Raw genomic sequence first — 14,019 nt, 5'->3', positions numbered from 1 at the left:
GTATACTATAGGAAATCCGACTAAAATGTGTGCCTGTACTTCAGGATTTTTTTATTGCATGTTTTAATTAAACTACCTTCTGTGTACAGCAATTCAATGCTTTACAAAATGTTTCAAAAACTTCCAGCAGTAGAAAGAAAACTTCTGTCGCTGTTAAGTCTTCCTCAGTGTGTGAAGTACGTCATATCCAGCTTGTAATTCAACCGAGTTTATGGACTTCGTCCACAATTTCTGCAACACTGCTTGGAAGACTGAAATACGTACATGAAATATAAAAAACAACGTTACCTCCAGCCCTACAACGCACAGCAATTCCCTGCAATAACAGGTGCAACGGTAATTACCGACACCAGGTCGTACGTTTAAACAGCGACATTTTCTTCTGTTGAGATGTTCTTCTGCCCGCGTCTGTGTTCTGTGTCCAGGTCGTGTGGGCCTGCAAAATGTGTTATATGATTTTTTCCCCAACTAGAAAGTGCCGGAACCAGGTATGTATTAACACGTACAGTTTCCAGCGATGTTCAGCATTATCCTGTGAAATCCACGTGTACTTGGCCTGCTACCTCATCGTACATAGTTTTTAAATGTCATATTTCCCTTTGAAGGATTTCAAACACGAAACCTCCTTATTTGGATGCCCTAAGTAAATGCAAATGCCATTTAAATGCCCCACCAGCGTAAGTGCATAACGTTTGTCTTAAGGTGCATCCGACTACAGAGAGATAAGTTCTAATTATATCAGCTAACAATAAAACAAAGCGGGCTTTTACGGGTGTCAGCACAAATCAGGATCATCGCTACAGCCACCACGCCGCAGCCCTCCGCCCCTGTGTTTTACATACAGCACATCCTCGTTCTGCGCTCGTGGGGGCGATCCCGGACTAGCCGAGCCGAACCGAACTGAGCCGAGCCGAGCACCGCGGCATTGTGGGATTCGGCGGCGCGCGCACGGCAGCCAGGGGGATAGAAAACATGGCGGCGGCCGAGCGCGCTGCGCACCGTGTGCGGAAGTGAGGTAAGTGTGGATCTCGAGCTTTAAACGCCGTGTTTTTTTAATTTAGCGGTTCGGACGGCCGAACTGGAACTGCGCGGGTATTCCACGGAAGCCGGCGGGGCCGTCGGGTGGCCGGGCTGCCTGCTCCTCGGCGCGGAGCCGAGCGCTTCGCCAAAGTTGGGGTGCTGCAGGAGCCGCGGCTAAGCTAGCTGGTTAGCCGTGCGCTGCCCAGCGCCGCGATCGGGCCATCTGGCCGCCAAACTGGCTTATTAGGGGGCTGCAGCCATTGTAAACACGCCAGGCGTCGCTCGCCCTTTGTCCGTGCTCCGCTCTCCCCGAGAGCTGTGCCCTTTACCTACACCGCTATCATCATCGTCCTCGTTTATTTTTCTTTTTTCAGAGCTCAGCCAGGTAGTCGGCGAAACTAGTTGTACCGAGTTAAAACGGAAAAAGCACCGCTAGTTAAGCGGCTAGCAAGCCTCCCGTTAATCCGTGCTCGGGCGGCAGAGTGCCGTCAGCCCGCTTCCGAGCCGGGCGCTCCCCGCTGCCTTCACGCCTCTCAGAGAGGGGCGACGGGGCCCGGGGAGCAGAGCCCGCCGGGGAAGAAGGCAGCCGTGTTACATAAGTGGCTGCGGGCCGCCTTGCGTCGCCACTGGGGCCCGGGAGAGCCGCGACGCGGCCCGCCTTACGGAGGTCGGGAGGATTAAGCGGGCATCCGCTCTGCCAGATGGGCACTACGTAACTTCGCAAGGGTTCGAGGACATAGCAGGTACATACTCCTGCATTCAGCTGTACTACGGCGAACCAGTAACTGATTAATGGCCCTCCCCTGAGAGACAATCGGCAGCACATCTAACCATTAGTAATTTGGCAGTTCATCACAGGTGAGGCTCTACCTAGCTGCCATCGCATCTTCGGCGTGAGGGAGGCCGAACATTGACTAGGAAGCAGCAGCGTGTTGACTAGTTGGTCTGAAGTTATGAAGGTGGGCGCCGGTTATTGGCAGGGTGACCCGCGGAGCCGCAGACACGTGTAGCGTCATGTGTGTTTAACCCGCTCCGCCCGGCACGCGTGTACTTTCCCGCCGCCGAGATCCAGCTCACTTCGGCTTTTAAACGCGACTTTCAGTAACACCGACAGGTTATAGCTGGGGGAAATTTACATCTACAAAGTTGCAGGGAACACCACTATTAAGGTATCGTTGTACTGAAATTTTACTGGGCACGGAAAGGTCCTTCCTTCAGGTAAGCTTACAGTGTAAGGAGCAGGGTCCCGCCCCCAGGGTGTGATGGAGAGGCAGGTGTGCCCCAGGCCGACTGCTCCAGGACCGCCCACTCCCCAGTAAGGAGCGCTTCCATTGGCTGCTTCCAGCAATGGGCCATGGGGGGCTCCTCTCTGCTCACAGCAGTGGCTGATCTTGCCTGGGGTGCCGGCTGATATATCTTCAGAAAGATCATGCAGGCCTGTCAGTGGCCAGCAGTCTTCGTGGCACTTTCACTCCATACTGAACTTTTGGCACTGTTGTCAAGTCTAACATATGGAAGGGATCGTTAAACGGTGTGCACTGGCGCAGACTCAATGGAACGTTATGTATTGTGCTGATATGTAACTGCGGACTGTAAGGTTGTGCAGTAGGAGTTCCTGTGAAGTGCTACTCATAGCTGGGATTCTTGATATTTGTTTTCCTTGCAGTGTATGAAATGAAGCAGCAGTGTCAGTTGTTGGGGATCTTGATGTATATTATTCTGACAGGATTATGGGAATGGTCACCATTGTTGCTTCAGCAGTAGACCCACCGTGCTCCTTAGCCCTGGCCAAGGTTACTATTTGCAGATTTCTGCATGCGACTTGCATGACGCTCCTCTGTGGCTTCCGCAGACAGTTGGCACATGGACGGTCGGCGCTCCTGCATGGTTCAGCGCTTCTCGGCCTTCCTGCCTTGTAGTTCTTGGAGTAGATGCTTTATTGATGAAGGCTCTGGTGGTAGCTCTGTTCGGCTACATGCTCAGCCTTCTTTTGGGATCTCTGCTCCACTTATTATTGATGAGGCCAGCAGCTCTCAGGCTGTGCTGTTAATGCCCTTTGATTCAGGAAGGTCTGTCTTATATGTCCTTCATTAAACAGTCATTTTTCTTTCTCATAGTAGCAGAGTTATTGATCTAATTTCTGTTTGGTCTTCATAGAACTGTCTGTACTGCATGTATACTTAACATTCTGTAGAACCTACATCATATAACTGTGAATTTGACCTTCAGTGGCTCTTGAAGACTGCCAGAGCAGACCTGTGTAGGAGGCGGCCTGCATCTCTGGTAAATGCCTTAGCGTTGCTTAAACCTAAACTTCCACTTCGGGAAGGCATTTGATGGACTGTTAAAAGCAGGCAGCATGTCTTATGTAATCACCTCAGGGAGGAAGAAGTGCACACAGAGTACTTTTGCCCATTTTATCTATGGTAATTTGACAGTCATAGTCAATGACAGAATTGCTTTTGTCTGCTTAATTTGGTTTCCATTGTTGCGAATGGGGAAATGTGCATGTTGTGTTTGGGAGTTGGGCACAGCCCTGCAGTCCCAGCTGGTGTGCACTGTGCAGGCTGATAAAAAGCACAGTGCAGAGAAGCTCTGCCAATAGCCGGTCGTTCTGGCCTGGTGTAGACATTACATGTCCAGCACTATCTTCGCTCTGATTGTGAATACTCAGGCTGATAGTGACCCCTCTGTTCATCTCCTCCATGCCTGGTCTGATCCCTTCCGTCCCCGCAGAATATCTGGGTATGTGCAGTGTAAGAGGTATGTGGTGAGTGAGAGGGCGTGTGAGCCCTCCCAGGTGACTCTCTCTCGGGGTGACACTTATCCAGCGCTCTGTTCCTGCAGCTGGATGGTTTTCTGTAGCTGCTCAGGGTGACTGTGGGCACAGCAGCATGCTGGTGTGATGTTTGCCCCTCGCTGCTGCTGCACAACTTGGGTGTTTCTCAATTCGAAGAACGCAAAGATAATACTTGTGGTCTTGGCAAGACCGGTCTTGCCAGCTTGTCTCTCAAGAACGAACTTGGGGCACAATGAGTCACGTGACTGGTCTTATTTGGCGTGGATGCAACTGATGCATCCTTGGTACTTGGTGCGGGGCAAGCACAATATCTGGGGAATTTTTTTTACCATCCTCTGTACTTCTGTTCTTAGTATTAGAACTGGTCTTTGGCAATGGAAGATGACATAAAACGGGTATGCGAGAGCACTAGCACGGTGAAGTACACGCACTGAGAGTCACCCCTTGTGTGAATTCCGCTGCATGTGGATTTATGAGGCAGGCTCTCCTCTGCGGCTGCAGCAAATCGCTGAGCCCCTCCATGCAGCACAAGTCTGCTCCCGTCCATCCCTGACATTCGTGATCCATCCATTGATCTAGGCCGCGCTTCAGCAAAAACAAAACAAAACAAAAAAACCCTGTCACATCTTACCCCCAAATTGCTTGTGTACTTCAAACGCTGGTCGATGAAATGCGTGCATTTGGAAACATTTCTATTAGCTAATTACAGATAAAGCGCATTTAACCTTGCTGGGTTTTTTGCCAGCATGGGAGGCGACTTGATTGCACGGCGCATTTTGCCGCTAATAATTTGGGGGTGTTTACAGCAATTTGAGTGATTGCTTGAAGTCACATGAATGTTCTCTGGTTGTCTGTTGAAGTATCAAAACAACAGAAATTGTGAATGAATGCTCGCTGCGCTCTTTGCTTGTGGAATTCTTCTTCTGCTTGTAAAAATTTCGCATGCGGCACGACTGACTTGGCAGAGAGATGGATGACTGGGCTTTACGGTGCGAGCCGCCCGCACACTGTCAGGGGTCTCTGCCTGTCGGCTTATGGGGCCTGCGTCTCAATGCTGCCATTCACTTCTTTTTTTTCCTTCTTTCCTTTTCTACCCGGAACTTTGCTTTAATTCAGTATCTGGTGTGACCCTGGGCGGTGTGTGTGTGTGTGTGAGTCCCTTCCCACTGGCCCCCACCTGACCATGGATCCCCCGAGTAGCTGCCTGGAGTTGAAGCTCCTGTCGCGGTCTGCCCCTTCTGCCATTTCCCCCATGATGCCGAGGGCAGGGCTGGCAGCAATGTCCTGCTTTCGTGTCGCACTTCCTGTTCAGCCCAGTAGATGGCAGTGCTCTGGGTTCTGACTCGGCTGTCGCCGCACCTGGCTTCCTGCATGGCAGTATTAATCCCCTCCATCTGGAGAACCTGCCGCCTTCTGCACTCTCTGCCTCATGTTGCCGACTCTTCTCTTACTCTCCCTTATCACAGCTTCCAAAGCACCTTCTATTTTCCTGGAACTTGACCAGCTGGCCTTCATTTTTAGCTTTTTTTGGTACGGTGGTCCTGCTTCCTCGTTCTGCGTGGAAGGACGGCGCGTCTTTTTCCTGCTGCTCCTTAAACAAGGTTCCTATTTGTCTGCTCTTGGTGCTGCAGCTAAAACCAGGAAGATACCTCTGGATGAAGGCTGTATCCCTGCCTGTCCTGGCTTGTCCAATATGTGGTTTTAAAGTGATTATGTAGATAAATTTTTAAACAGGGTCTTAAATTACATTTTTCTTATTAAATTTTAAGTTGCCGGTTCTTTTCTGTCTCATGGTGGTGGTTCATGTGATGGTGAGAGTTTGTACGTGACATGTCACATGACCCTGTATGTCACATGACCCTGCACCCAGGCAAGGCAGCCGTGATTACGGCACTATCACTGCGGCTGCAATGTAAGTTACCTTGATGCATGTACCTGATTAAAAGTTCTTGAGACTGTAAGTCACCCCCTTCCTCCCTTCTGATCAGTGGTTATCAGTTAGACAGAGCTGAAGTCTCCTGGGCCTTTTGTTTGTCTGCTGCTGCTGAGGAGGATTTGCCCTGTTTCTTCCCAGCGTCCTGGGCTCCAGCCCTCCGCCTGGTCCTTCAGGCTCCCAAATGAATAATAACTGCTCTCCGCGGTTTTTAGCATTTGTCTTCAGCTGATCGTGTTGGCTTTAGACAGCGCTGGTGAAATGTATCGGCTGTCTCGGCTCTCCCTAACGCTGCTGTCTCTCTCTCTCCCCATCTAGGAGTCCCGAATCGCCGCAGAGCTGCGGCCCGCGATGTGGAGGCTGTAGGACCGGCCATAGCATGGCTGCTTCTCGCTCGACGCGTGTTACCAGGTCGTCGGTGGGCATAAATGGATTGGATGAAAACTTCTGTGGTCGGACCCTCAGGAACCGTAGCATCGCCCAGTCGGATGACTCCTCGCCGGCCCCCCTGCCCCGGGCCCGCTCGCCCAAGAAAAAGCCGGACAGCCAGCAGGGGGCGCCACAGCAGCCCTCCCCCAAAGGGAGCCATCTGGGGAAGGTAGCCGACGCCAAACACCTCCCAGGGGAGCGGGAGCCATGGATGAGCCCCCGCAAGCGCGGCCTGTCCTTCTCGGAAAGGGAGGCCCCTGAGAAGGTGGAGGGCCAGCCCCGTGAGGCATCGCCTCTGCTCAAGCGGGCCAGGGGGCGCTCTCGCTCCGGTGAGACCCCCGGCTCCCCAGCCAGGCCTGAGAGACCCTCTCCATGCGACGCTCAGGATGCAATCGAGGGCGAGCGGGACTCCCAACGTAACGAAGGCAAGTCTGAGGCAGCAGAGAACTCCAAAGAGGCTGGCGGGCAGCCTGTGGATGGCAGCGAGGGCCATGGGGTTGCCAATGGGCTTGCCGACCGGGGCCCCGATGGAGGCCTTGGTGGGGGCCCCACGCCACCCTCTGTGGGACTAAACGCCGCGATGGACGGTCCCCGGGAGCCGGGGAACAACCTTGGGGATGTGTGCTGTGATTACGCATCCCTGCTGAACGGCAGGCAGGGGGCGCCCTTTCCCAGCCCCCACTCTGATGTGCCTTGTAGAAACTCGCACCCCGAGCAGGTGGGGCCTGTCGGCCCAGAGGGCCCCCCCTCTGAGACCCCGCTGGTGGAGGAGGAGGTGGACGTGGTGGGCGACGCCGGCAGCCTGGCCCAGGCGCGAGTCACGGACGGCACCAACAGTGGTCTGTGTGTGGCGAACGACGAGCCCTGCATGTCAGGGGGGGGGCAACCAGTGTGTCTGCCTCAGGGCCCTGCCTACAGCTCAGCAAGTCCCACCCATTGCCCCCCAGGCCCTGCCCAAAGCCCCCCCCACACTCCCTGCTTCAGTGAACCCCAAGAGCATCGCTACGCCCTGAGAACTTCTCCCCGAAGGGGCAGGGGCAGCCCGCCTAAGCTGAGCTCCCCCCCGGGGGAGGAGCGGGAGGCCGAGGCCCCCCCTGACGCAGAGAGCACCAGCAGCCCCCGGGGGGAGCCGGAGGCCAAAGAGAGCGGGGAGGTGGGCTCACCGGAGCTCAGAGCTCCCAGATCCACCAAAGAGCCTGTAGGCGGTCCGGCTGCTGAGGAGGAGGAAGACGACGAAGATGACCCAGACGTCTATTATTTCGAGTCTGACCATTTGGCTTTGAAACACAACAAAGAGTATGTGAAAGCAGCAGGGGGCGCCGTTTCCCATCCGCTCTGCTGTCACCTTCTGTCTGATTCAGGGTTAATGCTGCCGGAGTCACAGATGCGTGTTTACACAGGCGGCTTTCTGTAGTTGGGTACTTGTGCCTGCTGGGGGCGCCTTCCCCTATGCTGGTGGAGATGGGCAGGTATAAGTGGGTGTCCGGCCCATTCAGCCAAGCCCTCCAGGCCCTTTGTTGGCCCCGAGCTGTAACTTTGCTCCTGTCCATCCAGCTGCAGGACGTGGCCTCCTGGCACAAAATCACCGCCAGCTGTTGTCCATTTTCCGCAGGCCCCAGATCAGATAGAGGCTCTGCGTTCAGCCTCGGGGCCAGAGGCCAGGCAGGGGCTGTGTGTTTGCTGTGCTGGGCTACTGCAACGACACGTCATGCTGTGTGATTTGTAGGGAACGGGCCATTTACCCCGAATACAGCTCCTGTCTACATATAAAATTTTTGAGGAGGTTTCTTAAGAAGGCCTGAAATATTTAGGAATTGTCCTGATTGGCTGAGGTGAATGTGGACGTGGCCTGACGTTTGTCTCTGCATCCCTGCGCAGCCGCCCCCCTTCCTGCGGTTTGTGTCTCATGCTGGGCGGGGCTCATGCCCGCAGCTGGTCGGGCTGCAGGTGATGTGCCTCCGTTGGGGCGCACAGCAGGCTTCAGAGAGCACGTGGACTGGAGAAAATAAATGTTTTAGTTCTGGCTCGTGAAATTTAGGGGCTGTAATAGGTGATGGGTGACAGTGGTGCTGGTGACATGAACACCTCGCTGTTCTGGATGTATGATCCAGCAGGTGGCGCTGGTGTGCCCACTTGGTCCCACCGCCTCAATGCTGGCTGCCTGCTGTGGCTGCTGTGGGCTCCCGCCGGCATTAAAGCTGACTGTGATTGCAGCACATGCTCTGTAATGCAGGTTCCCTGTTTGTACACTTTAATGCTGCTGACAGGCTTTCATTTGGCTGTGGCCGTGCGTGTCGTGAGGGGGGGGGGGGCTGTCCTGACAGTGGGGGGGGGGCAGCATTTCGGCGAGGCCTCTGGGGGCTCCATTTGAAACGTTGCACGTCGAAAAGCCAAATGAGGCGGCTCATTGGAAACCTTCTGATCAAACTGACACCCCCCCACCCCCCAGGCCTGTCAGGTAAGCTCCCCCTTTGCCGCTAAATGTCCCGCGTGTTTGGGTGACGTCTCTCTGTGCCGCCAGCTACCAGAGGCTGCTGCAGACCATCGGCGTGCTGGAAGCCCAGCGGACCCAGGCCATCCTGGACCTGGAGGCTCTGGCCCGGCATCAGCAGCAGGCCCTGAGTGACCCCGTGGACTTCGTGGAGCGGCTGCAGAAGCAGGTATGGCTCCGAGCCCCTTTCGTACTTTTCAGTACTGACAGTTATGATTCATCCGTGTTTCTGTCTGTCCATTTCATGCTTACGAGGCTTTGCACGCTGAGGCTAGGCTGTGCTGCCGTGTTAACAAAGCCCTGGGGATCGGAGACTTTTCGCCTGTTATGCTCGGTGTTCTTGGATCGGGAGGCTTGTCATACAGATCGACGTGAAAGCAGTGTTTTGAGTTCAGCCGTGTTCATTTAGGCCTCTCCCTGTCCCTGCTGCATTCTGGGTAGATGGTTCTGGGCCTGCCGGGCCCTCAGCGGGTGGTCCAGCTCCCAGACATCGCCTGGGACCAGTACACCTCGGGCCTGGGGGACTTCGAGCGGGAGTTCTGCGACAGGAAGCGGAACACTCGGAGGACCAAGCTCATCTTTGATAAAGGTGAGAGCAACCCCCGAATGCGAGACACGCCCCCTGACACGCCCCCTGTCCTTATCCTCTGCGGAAGGACGTCTCCGCTTCAGCCCCGACACGCTGCTCCCGTCTGTCCCTGCACATACGCCCTGTCCTTCAGCCCCTGATATGCCCCCTACTGTCTGTTGAGTTTGCATATTTACATTGGCTGCTATAGGCCTTTGAGGTCACATGTGGCTTTTTTCCGCAGTGGGGTTGCCAGCTCGACCAAAAAGCCCTCTGGATTCCAAAAGGGATGGCGAGTCTTCAGCACTGTACACCGCACTGCCCTCTAGTGACGGTCCGGATCACAGCAGCTCCAGCAGCCGTTCTCAGGTACCGTCACCCGAACCAGCAGTGCCTTCTTTGCTGTGTGTTGTGACATCTGTGTATCTGCGTGACCCATTTGGTGTCTGAGAAAGGAGGTCGTTCTGAGAGCCAGATGCTACGCTCTTTTTTTTGATATCTGCGGTTCCTCTTCACTGATTGTCTTTACACACTCATCTGCTTTGCTCCCCGCTAAACACACACACACGCACACACACACACGCACACACACAAACACACGCACACACCTGTTACGGCACGTTTGCCAGAGTCTGTTTCTGTGGAAACACTGAAGCCCCTCCCTCTGGCTCCGCTATTTGTGGCTGTGGCCGCTTCGTGTGTCTCAGGCTAATGAACCTTCCGGCCTGTTGGTTGGCGTGAGCCCCCCCCCCCAGGGTCCGCAACTGATACGGCAGCCTTTGTGTTTATGTGCATTTAAGCTCCTTGCTTATTGCAGGACTTGGTTATTATGGCAGTAGGTAGACATGGTGCTGTCTCACAATCTTTATTATGAAATTATTTTTTTTAATAGAAAGAGTGGGGGTCTAGTCCACAGTGTGTGTATCTGTGTCTGTCTGTCTCTATGCCGTACATACCTGCTCTTTCTGTTTCCTTCCTTTTTTCCCTGTAACCTGTTAGTTACTCTTTCCTTGTCTCTCCCTCAGATGATCAAGGGCAGGAATTGTGACCAGAATAAATCAGATACGTTCAACCAGCTGTGGACCATAGAGGAGCAGGTATGGGTGACACCCCCACCCCCCCCCCCCCCAGCAGCGTTTCCAAACCGGGGGCCTTTGCCAAACACCTGCTCTTCTGGTTCCCCCCCCCATGCAGAAGAAGCTGGAGCAGCTCCTGTTGAAGTTCCCCCCCGAGGAGGTGGAGTCCAGACGCTGGCAGAAGATAGCGGACGAGCTGGGGAACAGGACGGCCAAGCAGGTGCTGTCTGGATGCTGGCTGAGCGTGTCGTCTGGGGGCTGGATAGACGGCTGTAATTAAAGGCAGGGTGATGACTGGGCAGCCTGAGGGATGGAGTGTCTGTCGCCTCGGCCGCGTGTGAAGCTGTTTGTGCTATGATAAGGCTTCCCCGCAGGGTAAGGCACACTGTGTGCCAGGCTCATAACCATCCCTGGTCCCGTCTGTGAATTATGCCCTCTGCAGGTTGCCAGCAGAGTGCAGAAGTATTTCATCAAATTGACAAAAGCTGGGATTCCTGTGCCTGGAAGGACACCCAACCTCTGCATGTACAGCAGGAAGGTACCCTGAGCTGTCCCTGTCCCTGTCTCTGTCTCTGCCCCCTGTCTCTGCCCCCTGTCTCTGCCCCCTGTCTCTGCCCCCTGTCTCTGCCCCCTGTCTCTGCCCCCTGTCTCTGCCCCCTGTCCCTGTCTCTGTCTCTGCCCCCTGTCCCCTGTCTCTGTCTCTGCCCCCTGTCCCCTGTCTCTGTCTCTGCCCCCTGTCCCCTGTCCCCTGTCTCCTGTCCCTGTCTGTGCCCCCTGTCCCTGTCTCTGTCTCTGCCCCCTGTCCCTGCCCCTGTCAATGTGAGGACCCGAATCTTTACTCGCTTGTGTTTTCAGGCATCTACCAAAAGGCAGCACCACCTGAACAAGCACCTGTACAGACCCTCCACCTTCCTGACCTCCTATGAGCCTCCTGTCTATATGGACGACGACGACGACCGTTCCAGCTTCTACGGCGCGCTGCAGGACCCCACCGCTGCTGACTCTGTGAGTGCCTATGCCGGCTCTATAAGGCAACAGTGCTGACAGTGAAGGCTGCGACCAGCAACCCCTTCCCCCAGTCCTGCTCAGCCTTTTGGCTCCTCACCCCCCTGCAGGATGAAGACAGCATCCCCACCGAGTGCAGACATCTGCCCGAGTACAAGGAGCTGCTGGAGCTGAAGAAGCTGAAGAAGCAGAGGCTGCGGGAAATGCACATGGAGCATTCACTCACGCAGCACCTGGGCTACAAGGTAGCTGAGGCAAGGGTGGCCGTGGGGGGCAGCTGGAGGTCAGCTTAGCCTCTATAGTTGATGGATGGATGGATGGATGACTTCTCAGTGGAGTGAAGAAGTAGAAGGTCTGTGTCTCTGTGGGGTGGTCTGGTCCCTCGCCTGTGTCCCTCTCTGACTGACCCTGGTCCCCGCAGTGTGATGCCTGTGGTGTGGAGCCAATCCAGGGCATGAGGTGGCACTGTCAGGACTGTCCCCAGGACAACGCTGTCGACTTCTGCAGCTCCTGCTCTGACTGGTGAGCTCCACCGCGTCTTCATGCACTGCTCCTCACAGCGGAGCCCAGCCGCTCTCCTCATATTCCTGGATGCTGATGCGCTGTCCTGTACCATGAGCTACCCATAGCAGCTATTCATGGAAACTCTAACCAGGGGAGCAAAACCCTGTCCTTCCCCTTAAGATGGGGAAACGTGCTCTTCAAGATGGGAATGCAGGAAACCTTGTACAATGGAGTTTACTTTGTTTAGATTTAGATATGTTAGGATAATGTTTTGAGCACCAAGGTCCAGCAAGCGTGTGTACCTTCGGGGTAGAAGATGCCCCCAATGCTAAAGCTAACCCCCACCCTGGTGGTCATCCGTCCCCTGCAGCTTCTTCAAGTCCGAGTCCCACAAGCCTGACCACCGGCTGGAGCCCATCTGCGAGGCAGAGACCTTTCTGGACAGAGATTACTGCCTGCCTCAGAGTGTCGGCTACAACTACCTGGACCCCAACTACTTCCCCGCCAACAGATGACAGAGGCGAACACAGGCTGCACTATCACCCCCGTCCTCCAGGGGGCGCTCTCCCGACGGCTCAGCCATCGCAGTTCAACGCTTGGAATCCACTAAAGGGCGTGGCCGCCGGCAGTAGAGGGCGGCCACCCTGGGGGGCAAACCGGGAGTCAAGGTCACACGTCCTTGTGGTTGTCGTAGCGATAACAGGTCTTCACAGTAACACGGCTAAATGGCACCACCAACATTCCCGAGCGAGAAGTTCAGGGGGGGGTCCCGGCTGCGGAGGCCGACGTGATCAGGCACACGGCAGGATAGACCTTTCAGTCACAGCAGTCACACCAGGATCCTAAAGAATTAACCCCATATAGCTAGATGTCTGTAGGTGAGTATTTATGAACCAGTCAGTGAGCTTTCTTGTCAAGGATTGAAAGGAGCTTGGCACCAAGACCAGCTTTTTGGTTTTTTTCTGTTTATTTTATTTTGATTCGTCCTGGGTTTTTTTTTTTTTTATACCAATCACAGTGTTTGTTCTTAACACGTGCCGGAGGACTTGTGGGTCGGCTCGGGGCGAGAGGACTGCGCCTCTCTCACTGAAAGCTGCTTTTCCTCACTGTGTCCGCTCATCATTTTCGTTGTTTTAACCTTAAAAACCTCCTCACTAAACCTGCTCACTTACCAACGAAAGCACTACAGCATCAAGCCGGGGAGCCGGAGGGAGCCGGAGGGAGCCAGAGGGAGCCTGCGGGCCGTTTTGCTATGAAGGACCCCAGGATTAGTGGGCACCCAGATATTTTCAATGTGTTCTGTTGTAATCATGTGCTGTATACAAATATATGGTGAAAAGAGGTAGTAACTGTGCACCATTTCTGTCTGAAGTTTTCACCTGTGAACCCGGCCTCCCTCCCTTCCTCCCCCTGCCCTGGGTTCAGGAAGGTTCCGGAAAGTTTTGTGAAATTGCCTGCTCGCCATCCTGGGGTGCCCATCCTCTTTGTTTCATTTCTGTAACGTCTGCGTAAGATCCATAAGGGTTTTTTATGGAGCGATTGTATTTTTATCATTCTATTTAAAGGACACAGTCTGAGTAGTGGCCACGGTGTGCGGCCCCCTCCGTCTTCTTTTATACGGTAGCTTTTGTTGTGCTTCAGTAGGCCGTTTTGTATGGTTTTGTCCCCCCCCCCTGCCCCCCACCCCCAAACTTCAGTATCTGTATACGGTCTGTTCTTAAATAATGTAAAAATGTCAGGAGAAATCGTATGAATAAAAGTATGTGCAAATGGTCTTTCTACGTGGCGTCAGCTCCCCGTCTCTCTCTGGCCCTCGTGTGACACGGCGTGCTGATCGGTGTGATCGTAAACCCAGCCCCTGACCTGCTCCCATCACCCTTAGGGGGAGTGGGGAGGCGTAGCCCATCACCTGCTGTCTAACATGCTCATGTGAATGTTTGAAGTGAACACTAGGAGGCGCCAGTGCATTATGTCTTAGGCAAGCCGGTTGCTCTAGTAATGAATGCGTCCTCCTGACTGGGAGATGCGGGAGTTTGCGGCTCTGACATTGACTGGTATCTCATTTCACCACACAGTAAATATGCAGAGAAATAGGGGTTTACTTGCAAGTTTAATCTGTATTTTGATCAGCTCTGTGTGTGTCTCATACAGTTGATGCAGATGTTGGCTTCATGTGAGGCGGCGATTAAAGTC

The 14,019-nt window shown here is 54.3% G+C and overlaps 1 protein-coding gene across 2 annotated transcripts; it reads left to right on the top strand.

The window, feature by feature from the left end:
* The first annotated feature begins 908 nt into the window (after window positions 1-908).
* zzz3 (zinc finger, ZZ-type containing 3) lies at window positions 909-13,607 on the top strand. Of its 2 annotated transcripts, none has more exons than XM_072704552.1 (12): window positions 909-1,015; window positions 6,072-7,478; window positions 8,704-8,842; window positions 9,115-9,262; window positions 9,486-9,610; window positions 10,267-10,338; window positions 10,436-10,537; window positions 10,760-10,855; window positions 11,173-11,322; window positions 11,433-11,567; window positions 11,744-11,844; window positions 12,197-13,607. In XM_072704552.1, the coding sequence occupies exons 2-12, from the start codon at window positions 6,133-6,135 to the stop codon at window positions 12,339-12,341; spliced, it is 2,559 nt and encodes an 852-aa protein (XP_072560653.1). In that variant the 5' UTR covers window positions 909-1,015; window positions 6,072-6,132; the 3' UTR covers window positions 12,342-13,607. The 2 variants fall into 2 exon arrangements, with proteins under 2 accessions (XP_072560653.1, XP_072560655.1); XM_072704554.1 differs by lacking the exon at window positions 909-1,015 and adding an exon at window positions 1,065-1,763.
* Window positions 13,608-14,019: the final 412 nt, after the last annotated feature.

Source organism: Paramormyrops kingsleyae, chromosome 21 (assembly GCF_048594095.1).
Source record: "Paramormyrops kingsleyae isolate MSU_618 chromosome 21, PKINGS_0.4, whole genome shotgun sequence".
In the NCBI taxonomy this organism is placed as follows: Eukaryota; Metazoa; Chordata; class Actinopteri; order Osteoglossiformes; family Mormyridae; genus Paramormyrops; species Paramormyrops kingsleyae.
The sequence above is the reverse complement of the archived record's forward strand: the minus strand, read 5'-3'. Positions and strand labels throughout refer to the sequence as shown.